The sequence below is a fragment of the Eretmochelys imbricata genome, chromosome 18 (genome assembly GCF_965152235.1).
Source record: "Eretmochelys imbricata isolate rEreImb1 chromosome 18, rEreImb1.hap1, whole genome shotgun sequence".
Classification (NCBI taxonomy): domain Eukaryota; kingdom Metazoa; phylum Chordata; order Testudines; family Cheloniidae; genus Eretmochelys; species Eretmochelys imbricata.
In genome coordinates, this window is record NC_135589.1 from 15,303,536 (window position 1) to 15,317,314 (window position 13,779).

The 13,779-nt window shown below is 56.4% G+C and overlaps 1 protein-coding gene across 1 annotated transcript in view; it reads left to right on the forward strand.

Moving 5' to 3' along the window:
- AGRN (agrin) overlaps positions 1–13,779 on the forward strand; it is a 221,439-nt gene that overhangs the window by 171,583 nt on the left and 36,077 nt on the right. Inside the window, exons 10-15 of the mRNA XM_077837287.1 lie at positions 2,795–2,989; positions 4,960–5,160; positions 7,817–7,962; positions 8,600–8,705; positions 9,626–9,739; positions 12,388–12,552. Of these exons, the coding sequence (XP_077693413.1) occupies positions 2,795–2,989; positions 4,960–5,160; positions 7,817–7,962; positions 8,600–8,705; positions 9,626–9,739; positions 12,388–12,552 (927 nt within the window). The remainder of the gene's footprint in view (positions 1–2,794; positions 2,990–4,959; positions 5,161–7,816; positions 7,963–8,599; positions 8,706–9,625; positions 9,740–12,387; positions 12,553–13,779) is intronic.

Genomic DNA, 13,779 nt, shown 5'->3' on the forward strand with positions numbered 1-13,779 from the left:
GCTTCGTGCCGTCTTCTCCTTGGCGTTGCTACGGATGGGGCTAAGCTGGGACCTTGGGATCCGCAGCCATGTTTTAGAGGTGCTCCATCCCTGGGAGTCAGTGGCTCCTGTTAATGGGTTTTCCTTTGAGTTTGATGGTACCCAGACCCCAAGACTCGGCCCCCAGCACTGGGTGTCCGGTGGGAATCCCGCAGCCTGCGAGGTTGGCTGGTCTCTGCCTGAAGCCAGAACTTGACTCACCAAGAGTCTTTTCATCCTGTGAATCCAGCCTGCGTTGCAGCCTCCAGCAGCTGCCCCACATGCAGCCCCCGTCGTCTCCTGCTGCCCGACCTCCATGATGGCCCCGCATTTGCAGGGTCGAGTCCGGGCCCTCTGAGCCTGTCCTGCAGGAACTCGGTGGTACCCAAAATAATCCTTGGGGCCCGCAACACACCACGCTGCGGCCTGAGGCCAGGGATGTGTGGCGCCTGCATTGGGACAAGGCCTGCCAAGTGGCAGCCATGACTCGCTGGCTTCAGGCTCAAAGCAAGAACTGCTGGCCCGGCTGCAGGGAAAGGCTGCCGAGACTGGCTGCGGGCTGTTCTTTGCCTCCCTGGGGCTGCGGTGGCTTTTGTGGGGTGATCTCTTTTTCACACCACTCCAGGGGGTTCTGATCTGTACGTTCCCAGAAAATGGGGCTCAACCCCCGCAGTCCCCCCAGCCCCATGGGGTAGAGTGCTCGCCCCGTCTGTATCAATCAAGCTCTTGAGAGCAGACCAGCCCTGCTTTTCTCAATGGGGGGGTGTGTGGGGTGCGGGTGGGGCTGACGAGTGGTTTGGTTAAATGACACGCCCCTTGTTAGCTTCTGCAAACGGCAGGGCACAGGATTGGAGTGGGCTGGGAAGGTGGGAATGCCCCACCGGGCAGTGCGGGCCCCACCTTCCTCTGGGAGTAAGTGGCTCCAGAAGCACCTGGGATCCAGAGCTTAAGATAAAACCTCCCCTCCCCCTCATTTCCACAGCCCTGCCCAGCCGCCCCCTGCCCCTGCAGACATCGCCCCCAGGAGATTTGCAAGCTGCCTGGGTTGTAGCCCTTGTCTCTCTGTGGCTGCTGATACCGGGACTAATTTATCAGCCTTTGTAACTGCACTCAGCCCTGCACTCGCTCCAGCCCTGTTTAGAGCTGTAATGGCATACAACTCCGGTAACATTTCATCCCAATTACCCCTGGCCCTGATGGGTTTTACGGCTAAGCCTCTCTGCCCACCCCGTTCCTTCCTCTCCCCACCCCCCACATACTCACTCCCTGTGAGTGTCTGGGGGGCCAGGGTGGGGGGGTTGGATGGCATTTGACTGTTGCCTTGACACTGGGTTCAGAGACAGCTGCCTCCCCCGTTCAGTCCCCCCGTGGCCCCCGGAGTCTAGAGTGGAGGCAGAGCTTGGGGTCCGAGGCAGCCGTTGAGGGATGCTGCTGACAAGGTTACTCATGCAGCTATCTCTGGCGCTCACATGATTCTCGGGACATTCAGCCCCCTCCCCTCCAGCGCCCCTCTCGTGTTCAATGTTGGCCCGTGGAGCTGTTCAATCATGTGCACGCTGGCCTCATGGGAGAGACTCTCTATCACGCTCCTGTCTCTGGAGTGTCTCGGCGGCGAAGGGTCCTTCCCCACCCTCCACTCCCACAGAAGCAGGTGAGTGCTGCAGACACGGCGATCGGCTGTACAGTGAGCGCACAGGGTCTAGACACACCTGGTCTGTTGATTTTGGCTGTGGCAGTTAAAGGGTTAACGATGTCCCCGCAGAACATTGAGAAATACTTGGAACAATGGGCCAGATCCTCCACTGGTGTAAATTGCCATGGAGCAACACCGATTTACACCAGATGGGGAATCCGCCCATTTATCTTTTCATTATTTTTCTTCGCCTGTTCCCTCGCGGGCATTGACGATCCCCCACAACACTTCGAGTGTCTAACCCTGTTGCCATGGCCACCTCCTACTCTGGGGTTAATTTTACTCTTCTGCCTGAATTCCCCTTGGACTTGCTGCCTGAATCTGACCCAGAGTGTTGCTGTGCACTGTTAAAAAGCTGCTGTGTTCCACCCCAGAGGTGGCTGTGTTTCTCTGTGGGTCTTGCTAGCTTGTAAAGTGCTTTGAGTTGCAAATTGCTATAGGGATATACAATACTTCTTATGAAGTCCTATGCGTGGGACAGTAGGGGAGCTGCACTCATTTATCCCAGCTGAGGATTGGGGCCTTTTTTTTTTCTCCTCTCCCTCCAGCACAATGTCTCCGCCCTCCATTTGCAACACTGATCGTTTCTGAGGGTGCAACGAGACCTGAAGCCAAGGTGGCGCTTTGCCTGGGTCTGATTTCAGTTCCAATCTCTGGGCCCGATCCAATGCCCATTGGAGTCAGTGGGCTTTTCCCGTTAGCCTCAGTGGGTTTGGGATCAGGCTGTCGGAGCAGTTCTAGATGCTGTGATGGTAACAAGGAGCAGGCTCTGTGCTGTAGCCATGCTCGAGCAATGGAGGGCGATTGTTGGGCAGTGCTCCGCACAGACAAAGCCGCTATGTCCTTAAGCTATGACCCTCTCTCCAGGCTAATCTGCCTGTTCTAGCTGTCCTCTCGCCATTTCACGTGGCAGTGAAGGAGTACAGCGCTGTTGACCCCTCCTTGCCTGGAGTGCTGACACGGCATGCCTTTGGGATAATGAGCCCCTGGGTTATTCTGCAGGGGCCTTGGTCTCCATGCCAGTGCTTAGTGACTTGACTTTCTCTCTGGGTTTCTTTTCCCTTTCTCTTTTGATTCCTGCAGACCGTTGCAGCAAGTGTCAGTTTGGGGCCATCTGCGAGGCGGAGACGGGCAGGTGCGTGTGCCCAACAGAATGCGTCTCCTCCTCCCAGCCGGTCTGCGGCACGGACGGGAACACCTACGGCAGTGAGTGCGAGCTCCACGTCCGGGCATGCACGCAGCAGACCAACATCCAGGTGGCCGCGCAAGGAGACTGCAGTGAGTTTGCAGGGGCACCTGTCCTTCCCTCTTGCCTCCACATTCCTTTCTTAACCCTTCGTGTTACTTCAGTTCCACCCTCCCCTGGGGAAAGGAATAAAATCGAAAAAGGTTTTGATCCAAGGAAGAAAATAACTTAATTTTCACCAGTGACCAGTGATTTCGGGTGCCTCCATTTTGGGGGGGCCAACTTGAGACATCTTCAAGAGGCCCAATTTTCAGAAGGCAGATGTTAGGCACTTTCTAAAAACCAGACCCCTTTAAGGTACGTCAGCTTGAGCACCCAGAAATGGAGGCATCCAAGATCACTAGCCACTGTTGGCAATCATGTCTGCAGGCCCCGGGGGAGCAGACAGATACCAGGCAATAGGCTGGCGGATGGAATGGTTTTCATCACAAGAATTTCCTTGATTTGTTACACCCAGGCTGTCTGTGTGCTGGAGCTAGAACCGAGCTAGAACCAAGCTAGCCACAGCCATCTTTGCCTGCTCAGGTCCTCGGCTGGCATAGAGCACTCAAAGGAGAGAAGTCAGTCTAGCCCAGTTGGTTCTAGCAGCGTTTCCCTGCCCAGTTTGGACAGAGGTTTCTTTATTTCGTTCATGAGAGCCATCCTCAAACAGACTTGAAATCCTTCAGTTGAGATTTTCAAAGTTGATTAGGGATTTAGACACATTACCATGAATGAGAGTTACTTGTCTCAATCCCTTGGTCGGCTTGGAAATCTCAGCCGTAGGGTTTTTTCCCCCTATTTTCGAACAGGAGCTGAAAGTTCTTCAATGGGTGTCACCCTGCAGGGTGGATGGACTTTGAAGACACCAAGGCTCTAAGCAGCCTAGAGCATCTTGTCATAGCCCAGTTCTAACGGGATCATCGCCAGCTCTGCCACTGACTCGTTCCCTGTGAGATCTAGGGCAAGACCCTAAAGTTTAGCCTTTCGAAGCCACCTCGGCTGTCGTGGTCCATGACGAGGGCTTCTAGGGGGTTATGGTAATACAAATTCGAATAATGAATGGATTCATGCTTCCCATCCATCTTAATGGGAAGGGGGCATCCAAATCTCTTAGCCGGCTTTGAAAAGCTCAGCCACAATCCCGGTGTGCCTCAGTTTCCCCCACCATGAAACAAGGGTAATAGCTCCCCTCATGGGTGTCATGACACTTAATCAACCTTATTGAAATACTAACTGGAACCTTGGCAGGGAAGGCGCCGTAGAGGTGCAGAGTGCTCTCCGTCGGGGCTGAACAGGGAAGCCGTGCTAGAACCTACAGCTGCCTTTAAACACAGCTGTACCAAGTGCCTGTTTGGTCAGCATGCCCCGTTTTTTCTTTTTTCCTCCCCCCTCAAGGGTTAGTTCCTATCTGATCTTCCGTGCGCTCCCCCCCCCGCCCTCAGCCCTGCACACTTTGTCCCAGCCCGAATGGTCTGTGCTAATTTCCAAATGAACTAAAAGTGCATAGGAAATGCTACATCAGAACAAATGATACACTGGACCAAATAATGCCTCTCTCTACAGCTGGGGCTAACGTTTCCCAGCTGCGCGGGGGCCAGGCGCTAACGGATACGTTTCAGAGTGGAAACCTGAGTGAGATGGAAGGGCTGCCTGGGACGGCCCGTCAGCGTCGGGCACTGCAAGGCTGGGCTCCGGCCTGCTGTGGGTATGGGACGGCGGGTGCCGAGAGAGAGTCATTCAGTGCTCATAACCAGAATGCGCCGCTGGCCTAGTGTCTGCAGGGGCTGGCTACCTGCAGCGGGAGTTGTGGGTGCTTAGGACTCTGCCGTGGGACCCCCCCTCCCCCCCGCCAGTTTCTTCTGTCCTGAGCCCGTTCAGGGATGGGTTAAGCCATCGAAGAAGCAATCAGCAGCCAGGCCCTCTGACGCTGCCCGGGCTGACGATGGCAAGGGGAGGCTTTCTGCTGGATCTCACGCCGCTTCTCTCTCCCTCCCCGTTCTCCCCTTGCTCCCCCCCCCAGAGTCGTGCGGGAGCGCTGTCTGCGCCTTCGGGAGCAGGTGCGTGGGTGGGCAGTGCGTGTGCCCGCACTGCGAGAGGCAGCCCTTCTCCCAGGTGTGCGGCAGTGACGGCATCACCTACGACAGCCCGTGCGAGCTGCGGGTGGCTTCCTGCCAGCAGAAGAAGGCCATTGAGGTTTCCAGGATGGGACCTTGTGAGGAGGGTAGGAAGCTCCGTTCCCTCTGGTTCTGGGGGGCAGGAGGGTGTGAGGAATGGGGAGGGGGGGCGGATGGGGAGGGGGGGCTTGGACTTCCTCACACATGGAGTTTATATTGCGTGGTCCAAAGGCAAACGTCCAGAGCTCATGGTTTGTGACTGGAACGTGGATGCCTTCTCTATCTCTCTCGTCCCCCCACACCTGCCCCGCTGGGCCTAGGTACAACAACAAGCTACTCCATCTGCTTCTTGGAGCCGCCTGTGGCCTGCCCAGGTGTGACCCCCCTGTGGTCGCCGACAGGTCTCTTTGGCAGGGCTTCTTCCTCCTCCCCTGCTGACGCTCTGGGCTGTTGTACGGCAGGTGTAGTTTAAAGGCTTCACCGAGTCTCCTCGCAATCCCCCCATGCGTGGAAGTTGGCTGCTCTGCTCTCTGTATCCTGGCAGGCGAATAGCTCCGCGATGGGAGTCAGGAGGCTCCTCTCCTGCCCTCGTGGGAGGGGAGAGCAGCTTGCCGGAGCTCGTTTCGGTGGCTGGCGCTGTGTCGAAAATAGCACCTGGCACCCACCGCCTTCGTCTTTGTGGCTAGCGGTAATGAAAGTTGACACCACCTAATGGGCCTGGGCGAGGAGATTTATCACGGCTTTAATTTCACACTTCAAAGGGCCCAGGCTTGAGAGAGGCGTGAGGAGACGGAGCGGTTCCTGAGGAACGGCACCCAGCTGCCTCGCCGCTGCCCTGGGACTCTGTTGGGGTCAGGCCCTCGGTTGCCATTAACTCAGCACTGGGCACCTGGGAAAAAGTGTCTCTTTGCTGAGCCCCTGCTCAGCCAGGTTTCAGGGGGATCCCGGCTGCAGGCCCCCTCTGAGCAGCACTGGGGCAGGGCGTGGGGGAGATGCCTGCGTTCATCGGTTAGGGTCAGTGAGTGAAAGCTGCCGGGTCAACAGTCCTGGACAGCAACAGCCTCTGTTTAGCCCCAGAGACAGCCTTCTGCACATCTTGGCCTGCCCGCCCCAGCCTGGGGGATCCCCGTTAAGTGGGAGAGGGAAGCTCAGTGTCCTCGGCCCATGCGACCCCCAGTGCTTCTCTCGAGTCTGGGGACAATTGATGCCAATGGGTTTGAAACCAGCAGCCCGCTCAACACAGGCCACCAGACAGAGGGTGACAGACCCGGACTGGATTTTAAGGGCCTGATCCAAACCCCTCTGAGGTCAAGGGCGGGGAGGGGTCTTTTCACTGACTACAGTAGGCGTGGGGACAGGCCCACAGTGGGAGTCCATACTCCAGTGTCTGTCCCTGAGCTGGACTGGGCAAGCTTCACCAAAACTCGCCTGGAGGCAGGGAGCGGTCAGCAGTGTCTAGGCTGCTCAGAGCAGTGTGTCCCTGGGCTGCTCTTTCCTGACTCCTCTGTGAAAGTGAGGAGTGGGGCTTGCGCCACTGAAAGGGAGGGGCGGATAAAGCTGGCTACAGCAAAGCTGAATGTGCTTCCCTGCTGCTTCTCCTCAATCCTCACCTGCAGCATCAGCTGCTGCTCCAGTCCACACGCCGCTCTGCCTGTGCGCCTCCGTCCTGCCCTGCCAGGCCAGTCCTGCAGCTCCCCCACAGCTCCGCCATACTGATCCCCAGCAACCTCTGGGACACCAGGCCTGCCCCTCCTGCAGCTCTGCCGGTGCACCTCAGTCGTCACCTTCAGCGCTCTGCTCTGGGCCCAGCCACTCATCGGGGTCAGGTTGAGGCCTCCCAACTCATTTCACTGGTGGCCCGAAGTTGATGAACCCAGACCTCCAGAGTGGGAAGACTTTGGAGCAGTGCTGGCTGAAGGCCAGTAGGGGAACAGCATCCACGTTGTCCCTTCAATGTGTTAACTCTGTCAGCTAAGACCGCCTAGCTCATTGCTCATGTAGTTTAGCCAGATAGGGCTGGAGTGCTGTGGCAGGGCTAGGGAGAGTGGAAGACATAACATGGCGTTTGATCACAGTCCTCCCCAGGGAATTTCAGGTTGCTGTCCTTCCGAGAGAAGAGCTTAAATAATTCTCTGTGTAACGTCAGCTCCCATCCTTTGATCACTCCATAAAAAGGGGGCAGGTTGTTTTTTTTTTAAAGCCTTTGAAATCAACATCTCTCTCTTGCTGCCAGAGCGCTGAGCGTCTCGTGGTTGGTTGGGGAGCTGGGTTGACATACAGCGCATTAAGTGTCTCTCTGCCAAGCCGGTAATCTGCCTGGCTGGACTTCCAACTGAAAACCAAAACCACCCAGGTCTCTGTGCTTATCCGAGCAGAAGGAATCCATTTGCCTGCTGCAGCGTGGGGGGAGAAGCTGGGTTAGAGAAGGGGGAGTTAAACCGTTGTGAAGCCAGCTGGCTGCTATTCATACTGTGCGTGGGGCTCCTCTGTGTCTGATCCCAGGTAGCCATCCGAGTTAGACGTGAGCTCTGAGCTTTTGCTCGCCAAGCCAATACAGGTGGAGCCTTGAGCCCGTCTTCAAGGAACCTTGCAAAGAGATGTGCCCTTGTTACTGGCCACGTGGCTGTATTCCATCCTCCTGCGGGGCTGGATGCTCTGTCCTGTGGGAGGAGGGTCCTGCTGCTCTCGGAGGGCCAGGTGTGGCCTAGGAGCAGTCAGCCTCCAGGGTCCCCCTGGCTCAGGGTCCCCTCCTTTCCTGTGCAGAGTGTGGCTCGGGGGGCTCAGGCTCTGGGGATGATAACGAGTGCGAACAGGACCGCTGCCGGCAATACGGGGGCTCGTGGGACGAGGACGTGGAGGACGACCGCTGTGTGTGTGACTTCACCTGCCTGGCTGTGCCACGCAACCCGGTAATTCCCCCTGCCCACCCGCCCCTGGCTCTGGAAGAGAGCTCAGCCTAGTGAGGGGCGCTTTGCTGAGGTCTCTGCAGCCCCTCAGGCTGGAGGTCTCACAAGCCCAGCCTGGCTCGGGGTATTGCCGCTCTTCTAACCTTGGCCACAGCTGGGAGGGGCTGTGGAAATCCTAGCGGGCAGGTTGGGGGGAGAAGTTCCCCCAAGCTGTCCCAGACTCACAGAACCCATTTGAGTTTGGGAGGAAGTCCCACTCAGTTCTTGTTGTATCCCTACTGGTCTGTAGGGATCTTCCCTCATCCCCCTCGTCTCAGGGGGACCTCTCCAGCACAGCCAGCCCTTGCACTGGTCAGAGGTGTGACTAGATGCCTTTCCCATTGCCAGGGCTGAGGGACCCATGCTGCATCCTGGGTGCTGCGGGCTGGCACCCGGCCCGTCTCCCTTAGTAGCCGTTATTCCACCCAGGCAGAATTGGTTAGTGCCGGATTCAGAATTCCAGCTTCCCTGCCCAGCACTGGCCTGGGGATGGGGGCACCCCGGGGGGCTCTCCATTGCTGAGATGGGGAGACAGCTCTCTGCACATTGCAGGCTGCAGACAGTGATCTCTCTTCCTCCCCCACACCCATCCTCCGAGCAGGTGTGCGGCTCTGATGGTGTGACCTATGCCAACGAGTGTGAGCTCAAGAAGACACGCTGCGAGAAACACCAGGACCTCTACGTCACCAGCCAAGGAGCCTGCCGTGGTGAGTCCCCACTGAGGTTCGGACCCGGGCAAGAGCAGGTATTGGCCTTTAGCCAGCTCCTGCCCCATGGCATCCCATGCTCCTCTGCCTTTTGTCTGGGACGGCAACAGGGTCCCTTCTCCTCCGCCCTTTGGGTCACCACAAACAGGCTGGAGACTTTTGAGTTGATAAACACCATGTGTTATTTATTGGGTCCCCTCTGCCAGGTCGCCAGTACAGCCTCATGCAGCCACATGCAATCAGTAGTAAACTTCCCCTTGGCCTGCTCTCCAGGGAGGGAGAAGGCAAGATCTCACCCTCCTGGGATTCTGCATCCCCTGGCCCCTGCCAGCCTCCCCCCTTGCACTTCCTTCCTGTCCTTGAACTGTTCCCAGCTGATGGGATTGTTCTCATTAGCTCCTCAGCCTCTTGCCTAATCACCCATCCCCCTCAATTAAAGATACTCCAGGGCGGGACTGGCTAGTACTGCAGTGACCAGAGTACTGGGTCAGCTCTGGTCTCCTAGCATTCTGTCACGCTGACCAATGCGGGGATTCAGACCCCGGGCTAGCAGGGGCTGCATCAGCCTTCAGCTGCTCCCTTCCCCGCAGCATAGGGGGCTCCTCCGCCTTGCGTTTGGGACCACGGCTGGATCAGCCTGCATTGCGGGCAGGGCCAGCATTAGTTTGTTGCTACCAATGCAGCAGCTGAGCCGTTTTGTGCATCTGTTTGCATGCTCCTTCTTGCACTGGGGAGGGCCTGGAATCAGTGTCCCTGCCCTAATGCAGGGCAGAGACCAAGGGTGTTTGTGCAGGGAGGACATGGACAGACACATCTGCCCGGATCCCATGCATTTGTTATATTGCCCTGCTGTAGCCCAGTTACAGCTGCAGTTCCCCGTCTGCCCAAGGTGTGACCTGTGTCCCTCCCTCTCTCCGTAGTCACTGGAACGCCTTCCCCGCCACTCCAGGTTCTGCACTGCAGCCAGACCATATATGGATGTTGTCCAGACAATACAACCGTGGCCCTCGGCGTGGGCTCAGCTGGCTGCCCGAGTGAGTGAACCGTGGGGCTTGGGGGGAATCTTTTGTAACAGACGAGGGGTCCTGGATTGTGACTCCCTTGTCGGGGACAGTGTGGAGATCCAGACGGCAGATAATGGGGAAACCTCCTCTACAGAGGATTACTCTTCTGCCTGACCCTGTAGAGCAGGGGGTCTTCGCCTTTTCCACGCCCTTCTCCCAGGTTGTAACAGAAGTTTTGGAGTCTCTGTCCCATCTAGCCATGGGAAAGGGAGGGTGGGGAGAAGCTCCCCCAAAAGTCTGTTGGCAACCCCCAGGCTGAGAAGCTCTCCCATAGCATAGCTGCTCCTTCCAGTTCCTCCACTAAACATACCAGAGCCTCCAGATGTCTCCAGAGCCCGCAGTCCGGAGCACGCCCACCCACAAACAGAGAGAGACCAGCACACCCCCTTTGCCTTCTCAATTCCCAGCGCCTCTCGTTTTCTATACGCTTCCGGTTCACAAGCTGCTCTAAATCTATGCGGGGAGCAATGCCAGAGGGTTGCTCTGAACTGAATGCCCCAAACCTCCCTCCCTCTCTGGGCAAGGACCGAACCCGGCGCAAGCTTTCGTGTCCTGTGCAGATGGCAGCTGGCTCCTGGTGGAGCCAAGCTCAGGAAGGCCTTGGCAAGTGGTGGCCTTGTTTGTTTTCTCTGGGTTGCTCGCCAGGTGGCAGCTCAAAGACGGTTAGCAGCACTGCTCCGCCGCCTGTCCCATTTTTGGATGGGAACAGACGTTTCTTAGAGCCTGAGCTGGCCTGGGGCTGAGCCCCCACATTATTGGGAGCTGAGGGTGCTCAGTGCTCCCAGCGGTGAGCCCTTCCCGAGGGCATCTTGCAGGGAGTTCGGGGCTAGTTCTGGGGCTGAGCTGGGCACAGATTGGCTCCAGCCCTGGCCCCAGACTACGAGGCAGATCCACATCCTCCCGCCCCGTAGATCCTTGGCAGCCCACGCCAGGGCTGACTGAGAGGTGACTCCGCTTCTCAGGAGGCTGCGTTGATGAATGCGTCATTAATATTTATTAAATTATTACTGAAGTCAGGGCTTTCAAAGAAGGCATGTTCGGAAAGGCATTAGCCTTATATTAACAGCTGAGGCTGTGACCGACTGTTAGGAAAGCACATTAAACTGCGGAAATATAGTTAAAGCCATGTATGGGCCTGGCTAATGCACGCTTGATGGGGATTTAGCATCATTTAATGTGCCGTATAATTTAATAAGCAGCAGTGTTCTGACAGCACCCTCGTCGCGGCAGAGCTCTCATGGCGCGGGGTCACCGCAGGTGGGCTTCAGCCCAAAGGGGCCAGCACATGGCACCACTTGGGCTGGCAAGCTGACTTTCGCCTCTGCTCAGCCAGTGATCCCAGCCTTCATCGCCCACTCGTGAGGTTCTCAAAGGAACCCCGTCCTGCTTTCCCCCAGGCTGCCCCTTGCTCAGAGTTCCCCATAACCACCCACAAAGCCACCTCATTGTCCTTCCGCAAACTCTTCTTTGCCTCCAGGCATAGGTGCCGGGGGGAGGCGAAAAGAGGTGGGGTGGGTAGAGGCGGGGCAGGGTGGGGGCTTGGAGGAAGGGGTGGAGTGGGGGTGGGGCCTGGGAAGAATGGGGATTGACTCCCCCCCCAACCCCGGCAACTCGGTAAATCAGTGCCAGTGTTTCTGGGCCTGCAAAACACTGGACAGCCATTTAGAGAGCAGGTGTGGCAAGCCCCTCCTTCCCTCCCCCGCCCCCCACCACCCCGACGGCATGGTCCCATTGATTCCTTGTGCTACGCCATGGGTCTGTCTGTATGCACCAGTTGTCTCTTGTCTCCTTGGGGCAGGGACTGTCGTTCTGTTCTGTGTTTGTTCAGCACCCAGCACAGTGGGGTCTTGTTTTGTGACTGGGGCTCCTAAGTGTTCCTGCAGTACAAATTATAATCGTCATCCTCTGGGTCAGTGACCGCCCCCCAACCTTGGCTGGGGCCTCACCCCTCCTTCTGGATTCCCGCATGGTATCGCTCCCCGAGGAAACCACCCGGATTGATTGGCTTGCTCTGTGTCCAACTTCCCTTCCCCTTCTATTCTACCCTTGCCCTTGAGTTGGCGACGGGAGCATAAATCCAAATGTAATCACCTGATGCGAGTGACTTTATTTATTCCACACAGCTGGGTCTGGAGATAATGATTTCCCCTTATGGCTCTTGCTCAATCCTGGGAAGTGGAGGAGGTGGGACACAACAACTGCTGGTCTCTCCTCCCTTTCCTGCCCGCTCTCTGCCCTCTCACCCCAGATATTATGGGATTATCCATCCCTCTCACCCCTGCTTCCCAGGAATATAGTGGCGTCTCTCTCATTCTCTGGATCTCCTCCCTCATTTTAGAAAGAGAGAGGAACGATAGATGCAAGTAAAGTGAGCAGGAGTAGCTTGAAGGTTTTAAGATGGCCCCCTGGTCAATGGGGGATTTGAAGGGGAAGAGGTTTGGTAGGGGCAGAGGGAGGATACATTGATCAGCGTCCTGGTACCCGCCCCAGGAATGCATTACTGCCTCAGCTGAGCAGATCAGATTGGCTCATACAGGCAAGTTAAGCCCCCTCCTATTCCAGACCCTTGCTGCTTGCTGCTAATGGGATTGAGGGTTTGCTCTCTTTGACCCTCTCAGGCACCTGTCAATGTTACCCCTACGGCTCGTATGGGGGGGCCTGCGACCCCACCACCGGCCAGTGCTCCTGCAAGCCGGGGGTGGGGGGACTGAAGTGCGACCGCTGTGAACCTGGCTTCTGGAACTTCCGCGGGATAGTCACGGACAGCAAGAGCGGCTGCACCCGTGAGTACCGGGGGGTGCCGGGGAAGAGGAACCCACTGACCACTCGTGTTTACCCTTCTCCTGCTGCCCTACCACAAAAACAGGAAACACCTAGGATTAGACTATCTCCCAGTGAGAGATCTTGACCTGATTCGCACCAGACCTCAACTAGATCCCACTTGCAGGAGGAGATCCAAGCACAGGCCTCCTTAAACAACACCATACAAGGCCCAGACTCTTGGTATTTCTGCAGTTCTCTCAGAGGCTAGCGCTATGGGAACGTGTCTCCAAACTGGTGCCAAGCACTCCCCAATGCTGCTGCATCAGACGCAGGTGTGAAATCACACTCAGGGGAAAGGATTGTCTCTACTGTCTGGGGTGACATGGAATTGGTCTAGCACAGGATTCGGCAGGCTGGCTGCCCAGTCCATTGCAAGGGAACATCAGACGCTCCCCTGAATCCCTGTCAGAGTCTGCACGGCCGATTCCCAAATCTGCGCCAACATCACCAGCAATGCCCCTGTACAAACAAGGAAGTAAACAAAAAAAGCCATGTTAATTTCAAGCTCCATTGGAGACACGAGCCAGAAAATCGATACGTGCCAAATGGGAAGAGGATAGACTGGTCAGGGAAAGAAGACTTATTTGGAGGAAATTGCAGACAATAGAGATGTGATTCTGTCTTTCTCACTCTCTGAAATTATAGCACTCTCTCTCTCCGGAGGGATAGACGTGTGTCATGCTTCCATCTGGTCTTAGGTCAAGGGATTGAATACGAGTCTCAGGCTCTGGGATTGCAAACTCACATTTTACGACGACATGCAGTTAAACAGGATGCAGGAAGCTTTATTGATTCAAGCACAGGCCTGGGTGGTCAGGACTCCTGGGTTCCACTCCGTGTTTGTCTAAACATAGACACAGTCGCTGGGAGGTGATGCCAGAAAAGTTCAGACTGGAAATAGAATGCCAGTTTAACGGAGAAGGTAATTGGAACAGCTACCCAAGGGCTGTGGTTAATTCTCCACCACTCGGTGTCTTTAAATCGAGATAGGATGTTTCTTCTAAAAGATCCCCTCTAGCTCGACCACAAGATATGGGCTCAGTGCAGGAATTACTGGATATAATCTCTGGCCTGTGCTATGGAGGAGGTCAGACTAGATGCTCATGATGGCCCCTTCTCACCTTAGAATCTGTGGCCAGACTCTGACTTGCCATAAGGGCCCTGTACACAGTGCTGGCTGTGGAGAC